This window comes from Lampetra fluviatilis, chromosome 3 (genome assembly GCF_964198595.1).
Source record: "Lampetra fluviatilis chromosome 3, kcLamFluv1.1, whole genome shotgun sequence".
Lineage (NCBI taxonomy): Eukaryota > Metazoa > Chordata > Hyperoartia > Petromyzontiformes > Petromyzontidae > Lampetra > Lampetra fluviatilis.
The window spans coordinates 32,823,292-32,848,923 of NC_136277.1; the positions used below are offsets into that span (position 1 = coordinate 32,823,292).

The window sequence follows — 25,632 nt, forward strand, 5'->3', positions numbered from 1 at the left end:
CAACCCCCCCACCCCCCCATGCTATGGGGCTGGGAGGTGGCGGCGTCGGTGGGTGGCAAGGGTTGCGGGCGGGGGTGTGGGCGGAGAATTGAACAGACGCAATTGGCATTCTGAAGCCATCCTTCCTCGCTGCACTCCGCTGCCACTCAACGCCACCGCACCCGCTCCCCCATCTCCCCGCCCCCACCCATCCTCCCCCTCCCACCACCCCCCAACCACAACCCCCTTGTTTGCCACGCGTTCTTCCTGCTGGTCTAATTCCTCAAACAACAAGACAACACGGTAAATATTGATCCCTCCGTTTTGGCTTCATTTAGTCGCTGATGGAGGCAACATACACTAGTTTATCCTTTCGCTTTTTCTTCAAGGTTGTATACATAATAGGAATCGAGCCGATGCCTTATTGCCACAGTCATTATGCCACATTTTGCCGCGTTTGGCAAAATCCCGAACACTGTGGCCGCTAGCCTCGGAGCCATCGAGCGCGTCACTGGATGGACCGCATCCATCCAGTGACGCGCTGAGCTGCATTCGGTTCCGGTTGCCGAACGAATACATGATGAGGTCGTGCTCATTACACACAAAGTGATTGCCACAAATGAACCACGATACCTTGCTGATCTCGTCAAGGAGCATAAACCATCCCACGAACTCGGGTCATCCTCGCAGCAGCAGCTTTTGGCTGGCCATTGAATATAGATGGTCACTGTCTCTTCCGATATTAGCAAGCCGCTGGAACCATACACTTTTAAATCTAGATTGAAAACTAATTTATTTTAGAACTGCTTTTTGTGTTTAGTTTGTTGTCCTTCTCCGATTAGCGTGGTTGCCAGTATAATAACCCCACGTGTCCTGCCTGTTGGGCCACCGTGCACACCACCCACACTGGCATGGAACGGCGCCAGTTGGAGCTCGCCGAAGAATATGGAACAAAACTCCGAAGAGTGTGCAAAGGTAACACAGAGAGATACGTTCATCGGCGACGTCGAGTATCGCCTCCGAGTCTCCACCTAGTGGGAGGGGGGGGATAGAGATAAAGACAACACGTGGGAATTTACGCTGAGAAGCGTGAAGACGAACACGCGGACTACAGAGGATGCGCGCGAGTTGGGCGACGACATCGTCTCGGCCGTCGTGAACGCTGCGCCGGGCTCAGGCCAGGCGAGTTGCCGGGAAGGGGGTGGACGGCTGGCGGTCGGAAAATAACGACGGACCGACATGGGTCGGAGGGGGGGGGGGGGGGTTCGCTAAGGAGATGGAACGGCGAAATCGGCTCGCGTGCAGGATTCTAGATGAGGTTTTTGCGCAGCGTGAGAGATGAAGTCGGCTTAGTGAGGCTTTCATCCATCCATCTCTGGATAGATCATGGCTCATGCTGCTGCCGCTGATGGCAGTGCTCGGAAACAATCGGACAAAAAAGTGTCGGCGGACAAGGTAGTTTCATCCCCCACTGTTGGGTGTGAAATACATCCCGCATATACGTCGACCGCACACGCGCACACATGGGCACGCGCACCAAAGACGCACACTAACACACGTGCACGCGCGCGCGCACAGACGTGGTTACTCAATTCTTTTCGCGCTCTAAGCGAGGGATTAATTGCAAGGCAAAAATTGTGCTTACACTCGGAAACCCAGGAGCGTTCTTAAAAAGGGGGGGGGGGTGGTGGGGGGTCCCCACTAATGGGGGAGCCCCCTAAGGCACCAGACGCGTGCGTGCGCGTCGTAATTTCTTGCCGATTCAGCAAATCTGACGGAGAATCGTCGTTCGGTTAATCCCCTCCTGTGCGTCACTCGGGGAGCCCCCCACTTAGAAACGCCCCCCCAGCCCACCCCGGGTGACCATGTTTTTTTTGTTGCTGAGATGGGAAGAGGCTTGGCCCCGCTTACACCACGGAGATGCAGATCCCTCCACCCGCACCACGGAGATGCAGATCCCTCCACCCGCACGACGGAGATGCAGATCCCTCCACCCACACCACGGAGATGCAGATCCCTCCACCCGCACCACGGAGATGCAGATCCCTCCACCCGCACCACGGAGATGCAGATCCCTCCACCCGCACCGCGGAGATGCAGATCCCTCCACCCGCACCACGGAGATGCAGATCCCTCCACCCGCACCACGGAGATGCAGATCCCTCCACCCGCACGACGGAGATGCAGATCCCTCCACCCACACCACGGAGATGCAGATCCCTCCACCCGCACCACGGAGATGCAGATCCCTCCACCCGCACCACGGAGATGCAGATCCCTCCACCCGCACGACGGAGATGCAGATCCCTCCACCCACACCACGGAGATGCAGATCCCTCCACCCGCACCACGGAGATGCAGATCCCTCCACCCGCACCACGGAGATGCAGATCCCTCCACCCGCACCGCGGAGATGCAGATCCCTCCACCCGCACCACGGAGATGCAGATCCCTCCACCCGCACCACGGAGATGCAGATCCCTCCACCTGCACCACGGAGATGCAGATCCCTCCACCCGCACGACGGAGATGCAGATCCCTCCACCCGCACCACGGAGATGCAGATCCCTCCACCCGCACCGCGGAGATGCAGATCCCTCCACCCGCACGACGGAGATGCAGATCCCTCCACCCGCACCACGGAGATGCAGATCCCTCTACCCGCACCACGGAGATGCAGATCCCTCCACCCGCACGACGGAGATGCAGATCCCTCTACCCGCACCACGGAGATGCAGATCCCTCCACCCGCACGACGGAGATGCAGATCCCTCTACCCGCACCACGGAGATGCAGATCCTTCCACCCGCACGACGGAGATGCAGATCCCTCCACCCGCACCACGGAGATGCAGATCCCTCCACCCGCACCGCGGAGATGCAGATCCCTCCACCCGCACCGCGGAGATGCAGATCCCTCCACCCGCACCACGGAGATGCAGATCCCTCCACCCGCACCACGGAGATGCAGATCCCTCCACCCGCACCACGGAGATGCAGATCCCTCTACCCGCACCACGGAGATGCAGATCCCTCCACCCGCACGACGGAGATGCAGATCCCTCCACCCGCACCACGGAGATGCAGATCCTTCCACCCGCACGACGGAAATGCAGATCCCTCCACCCGCACCACGGAGATGCAGATCCCTCCACCCGCACGACGGAGATGCAGATCCCTCCACCCGCACCACGGAGATGCAGATCCCTCCACCCGCACGACGGAGATGCAGATCCCTCCACCCGCACCGCGGAGATGCAGATCCCTTCACCCGCACCGCGGAGATGCAGATCCCTTCACCCGCACCGCGGAGATGCAGATCCCTCCACCCGCACCACGGAGATGCAGATCCCTCCACCCGCACCGCGGAGATGCAGATCCCTCCACCCGCACCACGGAGATGCAGATCCCTCCACCCGCACCACGGAGATGCAGACCCCTCCACCCGCACCACGGAGATGCAGATCCCTCCACCCGCACCACGGAGATGCAGATCCCTCCACCCGCACCACGGAGATGCAGATCCCTCCACCCGCACGACGGAGATGCAGATCCCTCCACCCGCACCACGGAGATGCAGATCCCTCCACCCGCACGACGGAGATGCAGATCCCTCCACCCGCACCACGGAGATGCAGATCCCTCCACCCGCACCGCGGAGATGCAGATCCCTCCACCCGCACGACGGAGATGCAGATCCCTCCACCCGCACGACGGAGATGCAGATCCCTCCACCCGCACCGCGGAGATGCAGATCCCTCCACCCGCACCGCGGAGATGCAGATCCCTCCACCCGCACGACGGAGATGCAGATCCCTCCACCCGCACCGCGGAGATGCAGATCCCTCCACCCGCACGATGGAGATGCAGATCCCTCTACCCGCACCGCGGAGATGCAGATCCTTCCACCCGCACCACGGAGATGCAGATCCCTCTACCCGCACCGCGGAGATGCAGATCCCTCCACCCGCACCGCAGAGATGCAGATCCCTCCACCCGCACCGCGGAGATGCAGATCCCTCCACCCGCACCACGGAGATGCAGATCCCTCCACCCGCACCACGGAGATGCAGATCCCTCTACCCGCACCGCGGAGATGCAGATCCCTCTACCCGCATCGCGGAGATGCAGATCCCTCCACCCGCACCGCGGAGATGCAGATCCCTCTACCCGCACCACGGAGATGCAGATCCCTGCACCCGCACCACGGAGATGCAGATCCCTCCACTCGCACCGCGGAGATGCAGATCCCTCCACCTGCACGACGGAGATGCAGATCCCTCCACCCGCACCACGGAGATGCAGATCCCTCCACCCGCACCACGGAGATGCAGATCCCTCCACCCGCACCACGGAGATGCAGATCCCTCCACCCGCACCACGGAGATGCAGATCCCTCTACCCGCACCGCGGAGATGCAGATCCCTCTACCCGCACTGCGGAGATGCAGATCCCTCCACCCGCACCACGGAGATGCAGATCCCTCCACCCGCACCGCGGAGATGCAGATCCCTCCACCCGCACCGCGGAGATGCAGATCCCTCCACCCGCACCACGGAGATGCAGATCCCTCCACCCGCACCACGGAGATGCAGATCCCTCCACTCGCACCGCGGAGATGCAGATCCCTCTACCCGCACCGCGGAGATGCAGATCCTTCCACCCGCACCACGGAGATGCAGATCCCTCTACCCGCACCGCGGAGATGCAGATCCCTCCACCCGCACCGCGGAGATGCAGATCCCTCTACCCGCACCACGGAGATGCAGATCCCTCCACCCGCACCACGGAGATGCAGATCCCTCCACCCGCACCACGGAGATGCAGATCCCTCCGCCCGCACCACGGAGATGCAGATCCCTCCACCCGCACCACGGAGATGCAGATCCCTCCGCCCGCACCACGGAGATGCAGATCCCTCCGCCCGCACCACGGAGATGCAGATCCCTCCACCCGCACCACGGAGATGCAGATCCCTCCGCCCGCACCACGGAGATGCAGATCCCTCCACCCGCACCACGGAGATGCAGATCCCTCTACCCGCACCACGGAGATGCAGATCCCTCCGCCCGCACCACGAAGATGCAGATCCCTCCACCCGCACCGCGGAGATGCAGATCCCTCCACCCGCACCGCGGAGATGCAGATCCCTCCACCCGCACCACGGAGATGCAGATCCCTCCACCCGCACCGCGGAGATGCAGATCCCTCCACCCGCACCACGGAGATGCAGATCCCTCCACCCGCACCACGGAGATGCAGATCCCTCCACCAGCACCATGGTCGCCAAGACGTCGCTCCAATCGTGCTCGCGTCGCTCGAACCATCGCAAATTACAGCGTCTTTCAAGGAGGAGGGGGGTTAGTGCCAGGCTGTGGGGGGCCCACTTATGTCCGCGTAGACGTTTTAAACATTGATGAAAAAAAATGAGGCGATCGTTAGGAATCGAATAGTGAGCAAAGCCGAAAGTAAAAATGAGAGACTTCTTTTCATTTTCAATAACAAAAACAAACAACAACCGGTAGAGAGACACGAAGAACAAGGGTTCCCGGAGTTCCAGGTGACGGGTGCAACAAGATGCAGCAGTCGAGTGGTCCACAGCTATGAATGACGCGACACGGAGAAGCGTGAAGATGGAGAGAGAGAGAGAAGGGACGGAATGGGAGGAGGTAGACACGGAGACACCTGTCAGGAATTATATTGCAAGCGACGCAACGCAATCGTATTGCTGCAGTTGCCATCAACATCACTGACAATCTTCAAGTTGTCATGAACATCACTGACAATATTTTAGTTGTCATCAACATCACTGACAATCTTCAAGTTGTCATCAACATCAATGACAATCTTCAAGTTGTCATAAACATCAATGACAATCTTCTAACTGTCATCAACATCAATGACAATCTTCAAGTTGTTATCAACATCACTGACAATCTTCAAGTTGTCATCAACATCAATGCCAATCTTCAAGTTGTCATCAACATCAGTGACAATCTTCAAGTTGTCATCAACATCAATGACAGTCTTCTAACTGTCATCAACATCAATGACAATCTTCTAACTGTCATAAACATCAATGACAATCTTCTAACTGTCATCAACATCAATGACAATCTTCAAGTTGTCATCAACATCAATGACAATCTTCAAGTTGTCATCAACATAAATGACAATCTTCAAGTTGTCATCAACATCAATGACAATCTTCAAGTTGTCATCAACATCAATGACAATCTTCTAACTGTCATCAACATCACTGACAATCTTCTAACTGTCATCAACATCAATGACAATCTTCTAACTGTCATCAACATCAATGACAATCTTCAAGTTGTCATCAACATCAATGACAATCTTCTAACTGTCATCAACATCAATGACAATCTTCAAGTTGTCATCAACATCAATGACAATCTTCTAACTGTCATCAACATCAATGACAATCTTCAAGTTGTCATCAACATCAATGACAATCTTCTAACTGTCATCAACATCACTGACAATCTTCTAGTTGTCATCAACATCAATGACAATCTTCTAGTTGTCATCAACATCACTGACAATCTTCAAGTTGTCATCAACATCAATGACAATCTTGTAACTGTCATCAACATCAATGACAATCTTCTAGTTGTCATCAGCATCACTGACAATCTTCTAACTGTCATCAACATCAATGACAATCTTGTAACTGTCATCAACATCAATGACAATCTTCAAGTTGTCATCAACATCAATGACAATCTTCTAACGGTCATCAACATCAATGACAATCTTCTAACTGTCATCAACATCAATGACAATCTTCAAGTTGTCATCAACATCACTGACAATCTTCTAACTGTCATCAACATCAATGACAATCTTCAAGTTGTCATCAACATCAATGACAATTTTCTAACGGTCATCAACATCAATGACAATCTTCAAGTTGTCATCAACATCAATGACAATCTTCTAACGGTCATCAACATCAATGACAATCTTCAAGTTGTCATCAACATCACTGACAATCTTCTAACTGTCATCAACATTAATGACAATCTTCTAACTGTCATCAACATCAATGACAATCTTCAAGTTGTCATCAACATCATTGACAATCTTCTAACTGTCATCAACATCAATGACAATCTTCAAGTTGTCATCAACATCAATGACAATCTTCTATCTGTCATCAACATCATTGACAATCTTCTAGTTGTCATCGACATCAATGACAATTTTCTAGTTGTCATCAACATCAATGACAATCTTCTAACTGTCATCAACATGAATAACAATCTTCTAACTGTCATAAACATCAATGACAATCTTCAAGTTGTCATCAACATCAATGACAATCTTCTAACTGTCATCAACATCAATGACAATCTTCAAGTTGTCATCAACATCATTGACAATCTTCAAGTTGTCATCAACATCAATGACAATCTTTAAGTTGTCATCAACATCAATGACAATCTTATAACTGTCATCAACATCAATGACAATCTTCAAGTTGTCATCAACATCAATGACAATCTTCTATCTGTCATCAACATCATTGACAATCTTCTAGTTGTCATCGACATCAATGACAATTTTCTAGTTGTCATCAACATCAATGACAATCTTCTAACTGTCATCAACATCAATGACAATCTTCTAACTGTCATAAACATCAATGACAATCTTCAAGTTGTCATCAACATCAATGACAATCTTCGGGCAGTCATCTTCTCGTTGTCATCGTGCGGCAGTCAGTGAAGTGCTGATCACCGATGTCGTGCGTTCAATACTTTTCTTATTTGCATTTTTGTTTCATAAACAACAGCAACATTAGCATGTAGTACCGTGTCGTGGTTTATTTTTGTATCGCCTCAGCATCCTGTTTATTGGCGGCACGCGCCAGAGAGGTCTCAAATGAATAGTCCTCCGTACTCAATTTTAGTTTTTTTATTCCTGACCTTTTTGGCAAACAATGTCCTTTTTAATGTTCTAAAAAATTGGCATAGATCCCATCCGTGGCCGTTCGGCAGTGAAGTGATTTGTCGGAGGCCGCTGGAACGACAGCGTCGCCGCTGTCGGTGTGCGCGGCGAGGTTGGTGGGTGGTTAGTGGAGGGGCACGGGGGAGGGGGCAGTAGATATTTGCAAGATTGGATGATTTGCAGTGTCGCGCTCTGCTCCACTTGCTCGGCGCTGCCCTCAGGTTCGGTTTAATTCTCCGCATCCTCGTTTCCCGCCACGGCTGTCGACGATCGCTCCGATTAACCCCCCCGCTCGCCCGCACGCCCGCACGCATGCCCGCCCGCTGCTCACTCCCGATCGACGAGCGCCCTTCTTAACAAACGCAAACACGCCTTAAAAAAGGGGAGAATTACAGCCGAGAGGAGCCCGCCGAGCCCTCTCGGCCGCGCGATCATTTCCCTCAGGGTTCAAAGTTCACCGCCCTCTATTTCATAGCTGCAGGGATAGAGAGCGGCCTGATCTGCTTTGGGGAGGGCTCGAGCACACCGCCACCACTACCACCGCTGCGCTCTCGTAATTAAGTGTCATCCCTCCGTCGGCCAGTGCCGCTGACGATGCCGGCGTCGTGCGGCGGTGGGGACGCGGTGCGTTTGGCCGAGAGACGGCGACGACGCGGCCGCCATGTCGCTCGCTTCGTCGTTAAACTTCAGCCGCAACCGCCCCCCCCCCCAGCCAATTTTTTTGTCGCGCACCTTTGGCAGAGGCACCTCCCCCCCCCCTCCGCTCCCTCCCCCCCTCGCCCCTCCGGCCACCCGGCCACGACCAACGCCACTGATGGATCAGCGATGTGCCCGCGCCAAGTGAAGATTGATCGTGTTTTCACGACTAACGGCCCGCAAGCCAGGCCCACGCGTGCTCTTTCGGCGTATTTGTATTTACGTCATTCTGATTAAATCTTCCGCCGTCCGAGCACCGCTGCAAACCATTTTCCCTCTGATACGATAAACATTTTTATACGTGGCATATTTTCAGGGCGATTGCCTAATAAGCTTTGCTGTCAAGATCGCAACATAACTAAACCATAAATCACTTTGCATTCACAGGGCCGCCATCACACAATTTCTATTCTTGTAAGGGGGCTTAATTTTTTTTTTATTCACGGCAAACACGAGGGGGATTAAAATAAACACGAACCGAGCGGTTTAAATAAGGCGTACGCGAGTGAAGGGAAGTGCCCATTACCGCCGCGATGAATGCAATCATTTCTCCCCCCCCCGCCCCCCCAGTCTCGGCAATCGTAACAACACGGATTGTTGGCAAAATTAATCGAGCACCCGATTAGATTGACCATCGCGTCGGCGGGTGTGTTGGGGGCAGATCAAAGGGTGGACGCTTTGACCCGCGGCTCGCGGGATCAGAGCTACTCCGCTGGTTGGTCGGCTGGTAGGGCCCACGCGTGGGTGATTCGCACACCCTTAACGTTGACACCAAATACAAAGATCCCCCGTATAACCTGAACAGACAGTTGGGGCAAGTGCTGTTAGCGAGCATCTATGAATGCCGGCACGGCATTGTGGTTGGCCAACGCCACGCCCGGCCGCCTTTGTCTCCCGCGTGGCTATGTTTACACATCACACCAGGTACTCATTTGAAGCTGAGTCGACCTAGGGGAGGCCCAGGACCGGTTCAGATAATCGTCACTGGTGTTGGCTGTGAACCCGGTCCGCTGGATTTGTAGCTAAATGCTACATTACCGTTCCCCACTTACACCTTCCACACACACACAAACAAACAAAAAACTGAAAAAAGCACAAGGAAAACATATATTTTTTATTTTATAGACGGGATCATGACCACGTATTTGGCTTTGTGATACTTTGATTCCTCGTTGGCAATATATCTTTTTTTTCTGCATATGCTGTAAATTGGCCTTTTGTGCTCATGGCCAGCCTCCAACATTCCCTGGTGGCATCATTTGGCAGAGTTATAATTGCTGACTGTGGCTTAAATGCTGTTGGGGCTTCTTTTTTTTTTGTCCTCTTCTATTTTAATGCAAGAGTAAAATGCATTAAAATACAATTACAACTCGGATTTATGTAGCGCCTGAACGCACGAGCTTCCTGTGGACGGGCATTACACGGAAATGAATCTATTCATTGTTCCTTAATAAATTTCTCCCTCTTGCATTGCGATTCAATGAGATTCACCACTTTTTCACAATCCCCAGCCGCCCGAGGGGGGGGGGGTGGTCACAAGGTAACACCTTGAAGAGTGCCGTCGTACTCCCGACGAGTTCTGGCAATCAAAGCAAATGAATGAACCACGGAGTGGCTCTCGTCGTCACTGCTGGCCTGAGCCAGTGGTGGAAATTACACATTTCTGCGACGAGCACCGTATTGTCCTGTTCTGTGCGGCAACCGCTTTTGACAGGTCATCATTTTATCGACCCCCAGCGAGATGAGCCGCTGTTATTATTAGCACGACAAAGACGTTATAGGCAGGCATCGCGGAGGACACACATGGATCAGGGAACCTAGGGGAAGACCTCGGCACAAAGGTGCGATGCACTTTAAGCGACGAGCCTACGGGTCAAGCGTCAACTGGGCGGCGGTTTCTGAATCTCGCCGAAGGAAGCAAGTCACGTCGAGGAGTTGGCGGCGGTGGCAGCGTTGTTCGTATAACCTCGCGACCTTGGCCGTGACATTGAATGTTGCTCTCTTGACAGCGGTGAGGGCTGATGCAGGTTTGTCGGGAGGAGGAATCAGTCAGTCTTTGTGCTTTGTGTCACGACCAAGGTCAAACAGGTCACCGCAGTCAATGCCATCGATGACGCCACACCTGTCCATCCATCACCTCCAAGGTCTGCTCGTACACTTGCCCCATCACCGCCGCCGCCACCGCCACGTGGCCGTGAGTTGCTGTGCCGGGTATTTCTGAGTGATGCCTAGGGGAGGGGGAGGAGGGGGGGGGAGTTCGGCGGCGGTGGTGTCCTGGGATTTTATCTGCTGGATCGCGGAGATTCATGCTTCCTCTCCGCGCACTCACATTGACCACTGAATCAACCGCTGCACCCGGGGCCTGTCCCCCACACGCTGCTGCTGTAGGGGGGGGGGGCATGGTGAGGGGCGCGGGTGGAGGGAGATATTTCTTATTTCTGGTTTTGTAACTTCCTGGTGACTTTGTGCAGCTGCTGAAGAATTGCACTCGCGTTGACAACTTTGATGTCAGCATTGATTTGACTCCCTGTTTCTTTCCCCTCTGTGTTTTTCTTTAAATTTTTCTTCCTTTTCTCTCCATTCCTCTCTCTCTCTGTATTAACCCTTCCATAAAACATTCATGGTGTTTTCGCATTTGCTCTGAAATGGTTTGCTCGATGCCCGTGAATGAAAACATCGCATCCTCTTGTGTTTTGAAACAATCGCGCATGCTCGCCCGTGGTGTCAATTGTCATAAATATCCGGACTCTTTTCGGAGAGCTTCTGATATGTGTATTTCACCCACCTACCATATGATACAATGTTTCTTTGTGACCAATAATACTCATTAAAAATCATCATAATTTTAATGATTGCTATTATTCTGATGTTCCCATTGTACTACCTTGTTCACCCTATTGTTATTGTTCCAATATTACAATTGTTCTACCTTGTGCATCCCATTGTTATGTTATTGTTCCAATATTCCCATTGTTCTACCTTGTGCATCCCATTGTTATTGTTCTGATATTCCCATTGCACTACGTTGTGCACCCCATTCTGCTCGTGACACCGATCACTCGACGCATTCCATCCTTCGATGGTCTTCATTAATTTTTTTTAAAACAACTTCGCATTTCCTTCAACCGTGGGGGGGGGGTCTCCCATCTCCTCTTGGTCTCCCGCGGCATCCGTGGCCACCCGATCGATCGCATGACCCATGACATTTGCCACGACCCCCGCTACATGACCACCCCACCCCAACCAACCTCCATCCCCCAACCCCTTACATGACCACCACCACCACCACCAACCGTCCAAACGTGACCCCCGTGACCCCCGTGACCCCTTCCACTCGAAGCCCCACGTGGCCCCGGCCCTGCTGTGGCCGACGAGGAGCCCAGCTCTGGCACATGATGCTCCTCAGCTACCGCCTCAACTGCTTCCTCGTGGCAGCGGTGGTTCTGGTAATTCTGCTGCTCACCTTCGAGCTCCTGATCGACGTTCGAATCCTGCAGTGTGAGTAACTCCCCCCCCCCTTCTCCTACTGCCACTACCGCGACTGCCGCAACCACTTCCGCAACCTCCAGCGCACGTGCCACGGTGGATGTGGCCAACCGCTCACTTGGCAATGTTTGCAGAGTTACGATCCGGCGTAACGGGCGAGAGCGACGATCCAGAGTGACCGTGTAAAGTTAGGATCCAGGGTAACGGGCTAGAGGGGAGATCCAGAGTGACCGTGTAGAGTTAGTATCCAGAGTAACGGGCTAGAGAGGAGATCCAGAGTGACCGTGCAGAATTACGATCCAGAGTAACGGGCTAGAGCAGAGATTCGGAGTGACCATGTAGAGTTAGGATCCAGAGTAATTGGCGAGAGCTGTGATCCAGAGTGACCGTGCAGAATTACGATCCAGAGTCATGGACAGGCGTTCTTCCGCTGTGCCGCTCTGCAGAGATCGCTACGAGCGGACCGGGGTGGGTCGGGGGGTAAAGAGGAGATGGTTCCTGGCACGCGATTCCTTGAGGAACCCCTAGACCCCGGATCCCGAATCATCAGCATTGTTAGCCGGAACCTCTCTCTGCCAATAGCCGCACCCCTGATATCTGCATCCCTCTCATCACTGCAATGGCGTCTTTTCTTCGAAACGCCCAATAGATAGTAGTAGCTGACCAGATTAATGTCACACCACCCTGCTCCCCCCCCCCCGGAGGCACACAGTGTAGGAGGGCCGTTCATTTCGATATTCCTGCCCGTTTGAATTCGTCTCCGACATAAAATTCAGAGTGAGCTTTTGCCTTTGCGATGTGCGTCGTCAAATGGTTTTCCATTTCGAGATTACATTCAGTTTGATCTCTCGCTCTCCGATGTGTGTGTGTGTGTGTGTCCCTACGTGCGTGGTGTGTGTGTGTGGCTGTGTATTTTTATGATGCAATGTTTTGTTGTTGTTATTATATACATTGTACGTGGCGCAGACCGGTCTCTTGACTTTCATCTTGGCTTTTCATCTTTTTCCCTCTGCGCCTCGACAGAAAGCGAAGGGGGGGGGGGGTGCGAGTGTTTGATTAGTCGCAGGCGAGGAACGGAGACCATTGTGAACGAACCGGCAGTGTGGAGAGAACCCTCCTGACTGACATACTAAGCAGCGGCACGCCGACGCAAACCACCTCCGTTAAAGGCTGCAGACTGACAGCGCGCATACGACGGAGTATTGGTGACCCAACGCGTAATGCAGTAGCAGCAGCAGCAGGAGTAGCTGCACGAGTGGCATCAGAAGAAGTAGCAGCAACAGCAACAGACAGCAGCAACAGTAGCCAACAGTAGCAGCAATAACAGGGACGTTAGCGGCAGCAGCGGCTGCAGTATCAGCGGCAGCAGTATTAGCTGCAGTGGCAGAAGTAGCATCAGAAACAGTCGCAGCAGCAGTAGTAGCAGCAGCAAAGTAACGGCAACTGCAGATTAAGCTGAACCCACAGCAGCATCAGCAGTAGCATCAGCAGCAGCATCAGCAGCAGCAGCTCGTCCCCACGCTGTTGATGTTCACCAGGGGCAGTGGTCTATATCCAGCTCCCCAGATTTTTTTTGTTTCGCCTTCTCCCCCCTCCCCTAACCCCCGCAAGCCACGACAACAAAATAAAAATAGACGTTTTTTTTGTACAAAAATGCACAGCGCTAAATTACTTTTCCAGTGACAGGTATAAAAATGGCCTGGCCCAAAACACATCTCATGGCTTCATAGGGAAGGGGCCATAAAACATATCCATTCGTTCGGAAGTTCAATAGGAATGCTTCTCCAGCTCAGCCACACCAGTAAAAAATATATCTTCTAATCTTTGCCACCATCACTCGGTGACACGTAATCATTGCTTTTGTGATTTAAAAAATCCAAGCGCCTTTTTTCATCTTCGTTAAATTGCTGATTAAATCGATGGTTGTCTCCAAAGAATGATAGTGACAGTGTAAACATAATAATAATACGTTTAATAATTATTCTTTTTTTTTTATTTACAGCCCTTTGTTAATCCACTGCTGGACGAGAGGTTTCCCCATGCCGTGTCAGTCAAGGGGATTGTTTGAGCAGGCCTGGAATCAGCTCAAGATGTTACTCAGCCTTGGCCGAGAATTGAACCCAGGCGGGCGGGTTCACAGCGCAGTGCGCGAGCCACCTTGCCAGGGACATGAATGATTGACTTCTTAAGCTACGAACTATGCTATTTTATGGCCTGGGCCAAAACAGATCTCATGGCTACTATACATTTCCACGTGACGAGCCACTTCGTTGAGCTAACATTTGTGACAGCTAGGTAGCTTCCAAAAAGAGCTATATTGCTCAAGTGGGCCTTACCTTGTAAAGTAAAAATAGATTTCGTTTTAATGTAACATTTAGCAAAAGGACGACAGCTATGGAGAGGCGTGGAGTGGCATCAACGGAATTGGCCATGATGAGCCCTCGACCTTAAATAAGTTGAATAATTGACCAGAAACGTAAGATCTTCTCTCACAGCTTCTGGTTGTGGTGGCAAAGAGTCGTTATTGGTACAACAACAGCAGCAGCAAAAGGATACTCACGTTTACTGTTTGCACCAATTGGGGTCCATTTATATGGAGCGGTCTTGCCAATAACGTGTGGCAATCCATTGTCATTTGTTTAACAAGCTTGACTCTGCTGATGAGACCCAGAAGGTTGAAACCAGTTCAGAATTCGCTTGCTTAAACACATGCTTCTTGATAGTATTGATAATGTTGGTCTGGAAAGCCAATAGGCTGTTTGACTAAACGGATTCTTAGATTGACACGCGGAGATGCAGAATGCTGTTTGTGCAATGGAGCTGCAAAGGTCACTTTGTCAACTCGGCCACATGTTGACGAGCCAAGAAGCCACATGGATTTCCTCCTCAAATGCGCATTTAGGCATCGGTGCTCCATTCCCCCGTTCAAAGCTCTGGCTGAGCCTGTGCTGGAAATTCCTCATTCCGATGACAGGGGCGAATATAATTATCGATCAATCACTGTTGACTTCCCTGACAAAGCGGTACCCATTTTATCAACACCACAGGCATGATGGGACGGGTCAACCCTCCGATCGCGAGCCGCTCACTCCGCCGCTGACTGACCTGGCGGGATTTTTCTTTTGACGAGCGAAATTTCAATGGTTTTTCTTTTACTTTCGGTGCACATTCTTCGTAATGGATTTGGTCATTGCCACGTAAGCACCCGTGTGCACGTCACGTCCATCAAAGCTGCGTGTGCTCTTCTTCAATGCGGTAATGTACTCTCGCGCATTCTGCGCAAGAAGAGGCTAATTTGTGTCTCCATTCGTTAGCCTCATTACAACGCTTCTGTTGCATTTTTATGGATATTTTTTTCTGGCTTAAAGACACGTCTGGGTCATAATCATGTATTGCTGTGTATTATTTTTGTTGTTGTTGTTGTTGTTGTATGTTAGCCTCTTTATAACAATAATAATGCGTTGTACAGATTCGCTCCTTACATAAGCTGCTGCTCGTGGCTCTGAATAATGCACGCATCACTCTGAAAGATATTTTAATGCACATTATTAAACTATTAAAGGAATGTGACCGCGGCATTGAGGCTACGATAAGTGCATTGTATATACAGTATATATATAACATTCTGTCTGCATATCGGGCTCAAATCGGGTCACCTGCCCACGCTTAAACAAGATTCTCAGGTGTAGCGAGTCTCCAGTATCAGCTCAGTCACCAATGGGCAAGCAAAAATAAAAATCCCCACATCTTAAAAGGTAACAAAAAATTACGTCGTCAGCATATCCATCATTTTGCGATGGCAATGTTTCTACGCGTACACATGCAATGTACATGCGAAGAAATTACTTGTCCACGTGGTTTTACGGTGAAGCCAGACAGCGCGACAACTTTATTATTTTCTAAGGCTGGCTGAATCGTCCGAGCGGTTTGTGATCAGGATGATGGGGATACAATGGACTTGTTTATGTGCATGAATTAATCATTCATTAGAAATCTGGCTCCAATCACAGACGGAAGAACAATACACTTTGATGACAAGTACTCAGGGTATAATAAACAAGTGCCTATGTAGCGTTTTTTGGAAGAGATACATTTATTGAAGTGACCATCACATTTTGGTTCGTGATGTCAACTTCTGTGGGGCAGAGGGGGAGCCCTCCTCGTCCTCCTCCTTCCACGACTTCGACAAACGATCTCACTCTGCTCACCCGGGAGAATTCCCAAAGAACGTTTGCCACAGCTCACGACCAAAAGTCTGACCGCACAAAACCCTTGCGTGTGTTGAACTTCTTTCGCACCGTACGTCGAGCACAACCGCGACAATCGTGGGGTGCGGGGGAAAGACGACAAAATAAACAAACAAAGCGGATCTAAATAAGAATTTTTAAAAAGTCGGGTTGTACCACGTGTCGTTCGGCATCTGTTCTCTTCCAAGACCTCCTGCGCCCCCACCCCCCATCTCACCTTACTCCTCTCTCCTCTTCCCTCCCCACAGTCAGGAATGCCGTCGACACCGCGGCAGTGATGCACTGGATCAGCTTTCTCATCCTCACCGTCTTCTTCGTGGAGGTAAACGCGCAAAATGACGAATGCCACCGTCCCTTCCTCCATCCCCCCCTCCACTGCCCCCCCCCCCTCACCCCACCACCACCGTCCCCTCGTCGACAACGGCGACCCCCCGCACGAGCGAACCTCCGGCTCCCCCTCTATCTTCCGCGCCGCCGATAACCATCGGGAGACGGACATGGGAACAGGTGTCTGATGGGGGGGGGGGGGGGGGAGAGCCCGATTCGGCGTCGCGTTGGACCGCGCGGCACAGACTGATATCCCCTGCGCTAGGTATCTCGCTCCGGGCGAGATAGCGTCGCTGCGCGTCTGCCACCTCAGCCGACAGTCACCGTCCCCCAACCCCACCTCTCTCTCTCTCTGTCTCTTTATTTTTGCGACAACGTTGCACTTTATCTCGCGCAGAGCAGCCGCGCCGTTTGACGGAGTGGGGCAAGTTTTTTTTTTGGTGGGGGGGGTTCTTTCCCTGCAGTTTTGCTCAGCCAGCAGTGATCTCGTTAGACCTCGGACGCATCGCGACGCCTTTCGTCGGTAGATCACTTTCAAGCCTTTTACACGAGCTATTGAATATCCCTTCGAAGGAGTCATTATAAATATATGTTGTTTTTTTTTTATTAAGGGCTGTGTGAGTTTTAAAGCGGCACGTGTTAAAAACGACTTGGCCCTGCCCGTGAAGCTGGTGATAATGATGGAGCTGCTGAAGGTTTGTGTAAGAGGGGGGGGGGAGGGATTTTTGTTCGTCTTTAATGGTAATTAAAATGAAGGGCTTGCTTGGGTGCTGCACTCCTCGGCATGGTAAGCGCGGTTGGGAAACCTCCCAGTGCAGAGTTGCAAGAGAGGTGCCATCCACGACAGGGCGCGCTCCAAAAGATCTCGCCCCGGGCTCTCGGTGTTGTTCGCAACGTAGCGCGGGATAATGAACGCAGACCTTTGTCGATCCCGTGGCGGAATTGCGGCCCTCCCCAGAGCCATGTTGATCATAGGATGGTGTTTGACCGTACTTCGTCACTCTGCGGAGTGCAGTGCTGGCGAAGACCCATGCGGATGGCACTCGCCTCTTAATGTTAGCCGTGGCAGGGGAATCCAACTCTGGCTACTGGGTCCGTAGAGCGGCGTGCTAACCGCCGTGCCATCGCCTCTCCAGCTGCCGTCCGTCTGCCTGCAGCTCTGGTTGCGCGTGCGACGATCCGTGTCATCGTTCACGTCGCTAAAGAGCGCCGCTGATGTCAATGTGCGTAATTACCATCACATTTTTAACGATGCGAAGAACGTTTATGAATCTGTGCGCATTTCACCTGCCATAGTGAATTGATGAACGCGGACTCTCTGACTTAAGGGTCATGGAATGAGAGCCGACATTGCGCGCAAGGAAGCGTGGAGAGGTGCAATCTGTAAATGACAGTGAGACGGGACGAGGAGGCACGAATCAGAGGACCCTGACAAGTTGGAGACATCATATGGACTGGTAACAAAGAGTCGGAGGGCTTGGGTCATGACCTATTGCTGGCGAGGACGACGACCCGTGCGCTAATCTGGCGGTGACGGCACGGCAGTCAAAAATGAGGGGAACACATCCTAGAGAACGGCGGCCCCCCGTGGAGATGGAGCGATGAGATCAGATTGTGTGAGACAGCGAGGTGGGTTGAGGCAGCGTAGGACCGGGGGATGGTTAAGGCGCTGGGAGGCTTTCACCCCGGAGTGGGTGGGACGTGGGGGAAAGTTGGACGTGCGAAACTAATCGCTTGGTCCGTGTACATCAAGAGACGCAAGGGTTGAAGGAAAACGTCAAACAGTAAAGTTATGCGAATACATGCCTAGCTAATTAACTAAAACAAATACTTTTTTTTATAGAAGCATCCTGACCACAAATAATAGCTCAACTAAGTGGTTTATCACGTGAACATTTATAGCAGCCAAACACTCTAAACGCGCATTGATTCTAAATGTTGAGAGAGCCGTGAGAAAAATCCACGCGACCACGGGGATAGAGACACGCGAACTCCAAATGTACAGCAGGCGTCAGGATCTGGGTGAAACTCACAACCTCCTGCATACCAGGCGAGGTAGCTAACATCTCGCCATCGTGGCGCCTCTGGGTATCACTGCCTGCCACTTCCTGCTCCCTTGTGGCTGCACGTTGATGACATCACACCACGTATTAAAGGCCCAGGACTGGAGGACATCTTCACAATTCTGGCAACTGCCTGATGATGCTGGTTGTATAAGCGAAATGTCGCACTGCATTGTTAAATGTTGTGAGCTCACTCTCGAACGTAACAGCGCTTGTGCTGCTGATGCAGTAATACATTGGCCATGTTTATTCATCACGTGGCAGCTTTATTAGTTAGCCGTGTCGGGTGGAGAAGGGTTTACAACGCAGTTTACTCACCCAATCTGACCCCCCAAAAAGTATATTATGAATCATAAATGATCTTCATGTATGTATGTATTTTGAACTTCTTTCGCACCGCACATAGCCAAACGTGCTCATCGGAGGTGCAGGTTATTTATAGTTAGAAGTTGAGATCCCATTGCGACGAAGTGTCTCTTTTTCAAGGTAGACCTGTGTAAAAGAAAATAGTAAGGCTCGCATTTTAATAGTAAATCATTCTAACGTACGTGTTTCACCCGGCGCAGTGGTTAGCGCACTGTGCGATGAACCCAGCAAGTTTTATGTTCGGCCGATCCTGGGCGCACACCTTTACCAACCCACAATGCCCAGCGTGGCGAGGCATGGTAGAACAATAATCATAATAATAATAATTAACATTTTGTAAGGCGCATTTCTTCCGTAGATCCCAATGCGCCAAATTATTTTTTATTATCTAGAAAAGTTTCAGCGAGCATCAAGGCGTTTTTACCACAGGGGTTCTGCACTAAAATGTTCAACCGATGCATCATCGAGTGTATTGGGTGTGGGAGGAGACCCAGATAAAAATACCCTCGCGTATGAAGAGATACCACTCACAAAATCCATACAAATAGGTCGGCACCTCATGTCCCATTCTGCCAGCTGCCAGTGACTTCGTAGCCCAGCAGGAGGGGATGATCATCACGCACGTGACGATCTCAGCATGATCCACCAACCCTGCCTCAAAAGCCCACTCCTTGAAAAAAGATAATGCACGTGACACTACGTGCGATTAATGTGCTGCATTTTAATTTCCATGCCGACTTCGGTACAGCTTAGGATTCGAGAACGCACATCGCAGCAAATTAAACAGCGTTCGTCATCGTCCTCCTGAGTCGTGATCTATCCACTACGGGACGAAGCCGCGAGCCGTCACCGTCTCTCACGTTTATCCGCGAAGAGACGACGCACCTCGCTCCTCCCGCAGCCCCCAAGTCGATCTCATCGCCGTTGGGCGCGTTTCACCCCCTTCGGCCGCCACACCTCGGCCACCGTCGATCTACGGGAAACCGATCAAGCATTCCGCGGGATCGCCGATAGAGCATCTCTAAGAAAAGCTGTCTCGGGTGTGGACCAATCAACTTCAAGGACAGTGCATATCATTATCATCATCATCAGAGTTGTTTCTTTTTGTTTGCATTTTGACTGTTTGTGTTGTGGTCATTGCAAACATGATGCCTTGTATAAAGGTGTCAGTTTTTGTACCAGTTGAAAGGGTAAAAACCTATTACTATAGAGCATCTCGTGTTTTGCTCTGGGATCGCGAGCGTCCCTCGGTCGATCCCGCCCGCTGTAGCGCCCTGGGGTTTTTTGCGCACCGTCCCCTCCAAAATGTTGGCGTGCCGCGGCTTCGGCTTTGCAAGGAAAGACACGCGGTGCCTCCAAGTGCGACGCGGCTTGAATGACAAATGATTTTTTTTGCTCCTCCCACTCCTCCTCCCCTTCCTCCTCCTCCACCGCTTGAAATGTTACGGCTGGGATCTCGTGGGTGGGGGTAGACGGCAGGGGAGGTCACAAGCCGTGACTCCTGGCAACTGCGCTGGCAGTGTTTTAGCATTGCTCCTTCGCTCGCTCCGATTCTCATGGTTGGGCTGCCTGCCTACCAGTAAAATAGCCCTCCCCGTGGCAAGCGAGATTGCAATCGTGGGGGCTCACGTCTCTCAAAGGCCGCCGCCGCCGCCGCTCACGGGGGGCCTTCGAACGTCCGCCGCTGTGTCGTTAATAATCGAGCGGTGCAAATAAAACAGGGGTCATCATAATAATAATCACGACGACAAGCGGATTTTTATTTATTTATTTAAGACTATCGTGCTGATTAGACGTATTATAGCAGGGGATTTTTTAAAAATGCATTCGTAAAAATTACGTGAGTTTATGATAGTTATAATGCGTTGATTGATGAATGCATAGGAAAAGAAGAATATTATTAAAGCATATATTTTTTTAAATAAATACATCCAGCCTAGTAGTGCAATAGTGGAGTAATTGACCCACAATCTCAGTTGGGGGTCGACTCAGCCCATCATCCCTCCGGGGTTGATACAATAAGTACCAATGTGTGGGGATGCCAGCAGTAGCTGTCTTATGGATAGACTTGCCTCCGACCATAGGAATGTGGAATTTTCACCACAGGCTCAGGAGATGAGTGCTGTTCCATGCGCATTTGAGCAGGCAACTACTTTGCATTGTTTATGAACGCTTTACAAGGGCCGTTATGTCTCTCTCTGTCTCCCTGCAACATGGCGACATGATCACTCGAATAAACACTGCTACAACATTAATTAATTTTCCATTTAAAGCTTTCGTGACTGCAGGGATTCATATTCTTGGTTCTTTCGGTAAAGTCACGTAGAAGGGAAGTAATAAAATAATAAAAATAAAACATAATAAAATAATTCTCACGACGTTTCGGCCACAACGCAAGCAGCCGTCCTCAGGTGTCTCCCCGACAGACCTGGTCTCCACCTGAGGACGGCTGCTTGCGTTGCGGCCGAAACGTCGTGAGAATTATTTTATTATCTTTTATTTTTCTTATTTTATTACTTCCCTTCTACGTGACTTTACCGAAAGAAACAAGAAGAACATTAATTAAACTTTAGCGTAAAGTTGCGTTGCCGAAGACAAAACGAGCGCCAAAAAGTAGTATCCTCTGCAAATGATTTCAGGATACAAACGCACGTGGGAAAGTGCTGCATAAGCCACGGGCGCGCGCGTTTTTTTTTTATTAATCTTGTTGTTGTTGTCGTAACTACACTGACATCCATGTGCAAATCACGGCGGTTCCATCCGCAAGCAGAAGCGCGTTGCTAATGTAAGTACGACGAACCCACCCGCTCCAAGCGGCAGACACCGACGTGAACGCGCCACGGCCTGCGGGCCGGTGAGATTAAAGCGAAGCGAGACACCTCCGCACCGGAGGTGCATCCTGCACGCGCAGGTGCGATTGTGCGCATGCGCACGCGCGCGCGTTAAAATCGGTCGTCCGCTAATGAAGGCTTTGTTTTTGAAGCTGTTGCCGTGGTGCAATAATTATAACAATGAATAAATGAATGCGAATAAATTGAAATCGAGGGGGATAACTAAACTATTCACCCTACCCACCACCTTCCACAGCGTCTTTTAAAAAATGTCAGCATAGGGAATCGGTTTTACGAATTCGATGTTATTGTTTTTAACACACGTGGTGATGTAGCAGCAACTTACGGCTGCAAATGTCAAAATACACATGTTGTATGCAATGTACATACGAATCGCATTCCGTCGATTTTTACACAAGCGACCCTAATCGATGTTAATCGATGGACCCATACATCATAACACCTCGAATAATATTTCCACGATGCCAATTCAGTCTATGACTCCTCAGGGGTTATTGTATGAGTACCAATTTGTATGTAGCAAACAGCGGTTATCATGTAGAAATACCGGCTCCTGTCATGGCAATGTGGAATTGCCACCCACAGGCTCACGGCTGCCACTGGAGATGACCACTGTCCCATTACTCAATTGAGCTGGAAGATTCGTTGCCGCTTGATTCTGAATGCCGATGGTCGTGTCAGCTCGTGATGATGACACAGGTGATGATACATGTGTACGATGTTGACGTATCTTGTACGTGTGTTGCTGAACTTTCGCGCCGTACGTAGCCAACCGTGCAGATCGGACGTGCGGGCTGATGAAGACTCGATGTTTGTCGCGATCATGCCAATGACTAAAATGCATCTGAATGCACCCACACAGGCTTCATTTCTCATTGAACATTGTATGGAGCCCTCCCCCCCAAACACCCCTGGACTGCACATCCGGGCAATTATTTTCCAGGACTTAGCCCCGGACATTAACCACTGCCTTTTCACCCCCCCCCCCCCCAATCACCACCCCCACCCCCACAACACCCACCCCCACCACCCCACCCCTCCCAAACTCTCGTCCACTGCTCGCGTTGCGGACCCTCTCGCTAACTCCCATCCCTCCTCCCGTCTCTGCCTTTGCAGAGTATCTGCAGAATCATCGTCATCGGCCTGGGGGACTACATCGAGAACAAGCTGGAGGTAACGCGCCCCCAGCCCCCTCGCCGCTTCCCCGACCCCTCCGTGTTGTCTCCGCCGTCACCGCCGTCACGCCCGTGCGTTCATGAGCAGCACCGCGGTTGTGAACGCCGATCAGCCGGTCGCGTGCGCAGCCGCTGTCCATTGCGTCGTCGCAGTCGTAACTTTGACGTCGTTATTGGCTCCGACTTATGGATGCGTTCCTGCCGAGAGGGTTTTGGGGGGGGGGGGGGTGTTTGTTCCGTTCCGGTTTTTTTTTCGACGCGCGGAAAAATGGAATCTCGCGATAATTAGGCGCGTGCTTCGTATTTTTTGTCTTCCTGTAACAGCTTTGCGTGCCGTGTTTTTGCCCGAGACTCGCGCCGCGATATTTTATTTTACGGCCTCGTCCGAATTTACGACATCATTACTTCCTTGCTCAGCGGCCGATCGCGAATAATGATTTGGACAGATGCATTTTTCTGTTTGTTTCCCCTTTGCCGCTGTGCTGTATTTTGTGAGCGCTTACAATGAAACGGGCACTCGAATTTCAATTAAATTTTTTATTTCATAGTCTGCATTTCTCGAACTAGAGATGGCCATCATGCAGCAGCGGATTGAACATAGCTGTTGCCGCTGCTAATTATGATGATACATTTTCAAACGTCGAGCGAGTTTGCCCCGCTGAATAAGGCGACGCTCTCCTGTAAGATGACATTTTAAAGTTGTTGATTTTTTTTTCAAATTAAAGGCAAAGGCGCAGCGCTGCAAACTGCTCGCTCGCGTCACTGCTGACAGATAGAGGCGCCTCCACCAGAGGGAGCCCTGGAAACCTTCTCTAGAGTTTATTTTGGGGTGTGGGGGGAGGACCCGGACATCTTGGACGAGGTGGGAGCAACCCACACCCATGCGCCCACCACGCACCGAGCGCCCGACCAATCGACGCACAACGCCTCGGGGCTTTCGTAATGTTGCCCCCTGGTGGTGTTTCAGCTGCCGCGCCGGGGGAGATCGAACCCTCCCCCGCCCACTCCCCTCCCCGCGGCGACGCGACGAACGCCACGGTGCGTGAATGTCGAAAAGCAAAGAAAAGGGGAGCGCGTGACGCGAACGCGTCTCTCTCCTCGTGCGGGTGAGCGGCGCGCTTGGATTTTGCGCGACAGAAACTCGATCGGACAGAAAATAGGCGGTGGCGAATTGTTGAGGCTTGGTGGGGGCGGGGGGAGTGGAGGGGGGTGGGTGGGGGCGGGGGGAGTGGAGGGTGGAGGGGGGTGGGTTGAGGGGTGGAGGGGATGGGGTGGAGGGGAGTGGGTTGGGGGTGGAGGGAGGTTGGTTGGGGGGGTAGGTTGGGGGATGCAGGGAGGTGGGTGGGGGGGTGGAGGGGGGTGGGTTGGGGGGGTAGTTTGGGGGGTGGAGGGGTGGAGGGGTGGAGGGGGGTGGGTTGGGGGGGTAGTTTGGGGGGTGGAGGGAGGTGGGTGGGGGGGTGGAGGGGAGTGGGTTGGGGGGGTGGGTGGGGGGGTAGGTTTGGGGATGGTGGGGGGTGGAGGGAGGTGGGTGGGGGGGTGAAGGGGGGTGGGTTGGGGGATGTGGAGGGGAGTGGGTTGGGGGGGTGGGTGGGGGGGGTAGAGGGGGATGGAGGGGGGGGCCCTCTGGTGCCCCCTCACGCGCCGGGCCGCCTGCGTGAGCGGAATACTCCGCTCGTCGCCATGGAAACCGCGTACTTTTTTTTCTTCTTCTTCCTCCTCCTCCACCTCTCCTTCCCATCCTTCCTTCCTTCCTTCACCCCCCCCCTCTTCGCCCTCCCCGCTCCCCCGCGGCCCCTTCCGCCCAACAATCGCCGCGTCGAGGAGCCGCAAGCAATCAGGCGGGGAAATGACGCAAATAAATTGGCATTTCTCACCGCACGTTGGGATTCTTTCATTCGCGGAGCGACGCTCCTGCCCCGCATCCCCTCGCCGCCGCGCGTCTCCAAGAACCGGACGATGTGAAGCGCCGCCCGACGAGACGAAAACGAGGGGGGCTGGGGGGATGGGGTGGGGGCTGGCCGTGGTGGTGGGGGGGGGTGTGGACGTCTTTTCTTTCTTTTCGTTCGCCCGGTGTGTCCGCGCCGCGTTATAGCAGGCGGACATCTCCCCCCACCTCTCCCCACCTCCCCCCACCTCCTCGTGGCAGTCGCTGCCCTCCGCCGCCTCTGCCGTGTGCAAGGCAGTCGCTCTGCGTGGCGGTGGAAGCGCCGCCAATGCGTCGCAATGTATCACCATCATCATCACCATCATCATCACCATCACCATCATCACCATCATCATCACCATCATCATCACCATCATCATCATCACCATCATCATCATCACCATCATCACCATCATCATCACCATCATCATCACCATCATCACCATCATCACCATCACTATCATCACCATCATCATTACCATCATCATCACCATCATCATCACCATCATCATCACCATCATCATCACCATCATCATCACCATCA

The 25,632-nt window shown here is 52.1% G+C and overlaps 1 protein-coding gene and 1 long non-coding RNA gene across 4 annotated transcripts in view; one reads left to right on the forward strand and one right to left on the reverse strand.

Moving 5' to 3' along the window:
- Positions 1-25,632, forward strand: part of TMEM266 (transmembrane protein 266) — a 238,300-nt gene that overhangs the window by 72,225 nt on the left and 140,443 nt on the right. For 2 of the 3 annotated variants that reach the window (XM_078854911.1, XM_078854913.1), the window contains 3 exons: positions 11,989-12,146; positions 16,630-16,703; positions 23,106-23,162. In XM_078854911.1, the coding sequence (XP_078711037.1) occupies positions 11,989-12,146; positions 16,630-16,703; positions 23,106-23,162 (289 nt within the window). The remainder of the gene's footprint in view (positions 1-11,988; positions 12,147-16,629; positions 16,704-23,105; positions 23,163-25,632) is intronic. The other variant, XM_078854914.1, reaches the window with a different exon arrangement.
- LOC144931034 (uncharacterized) lies at positions 13,134-25,093 on the reverse strand. The gene is made up of 3 exons (XR_013636484.1): positions 25,039-25,093; positions 19,998-20,110; positions 13,134-13,143 (listed from the first exon to the last, which is right to left on the reverse strand). It is a non-coding gene; the product is annotated as an uncharacterized LOC144931034 (long non-coding RNA).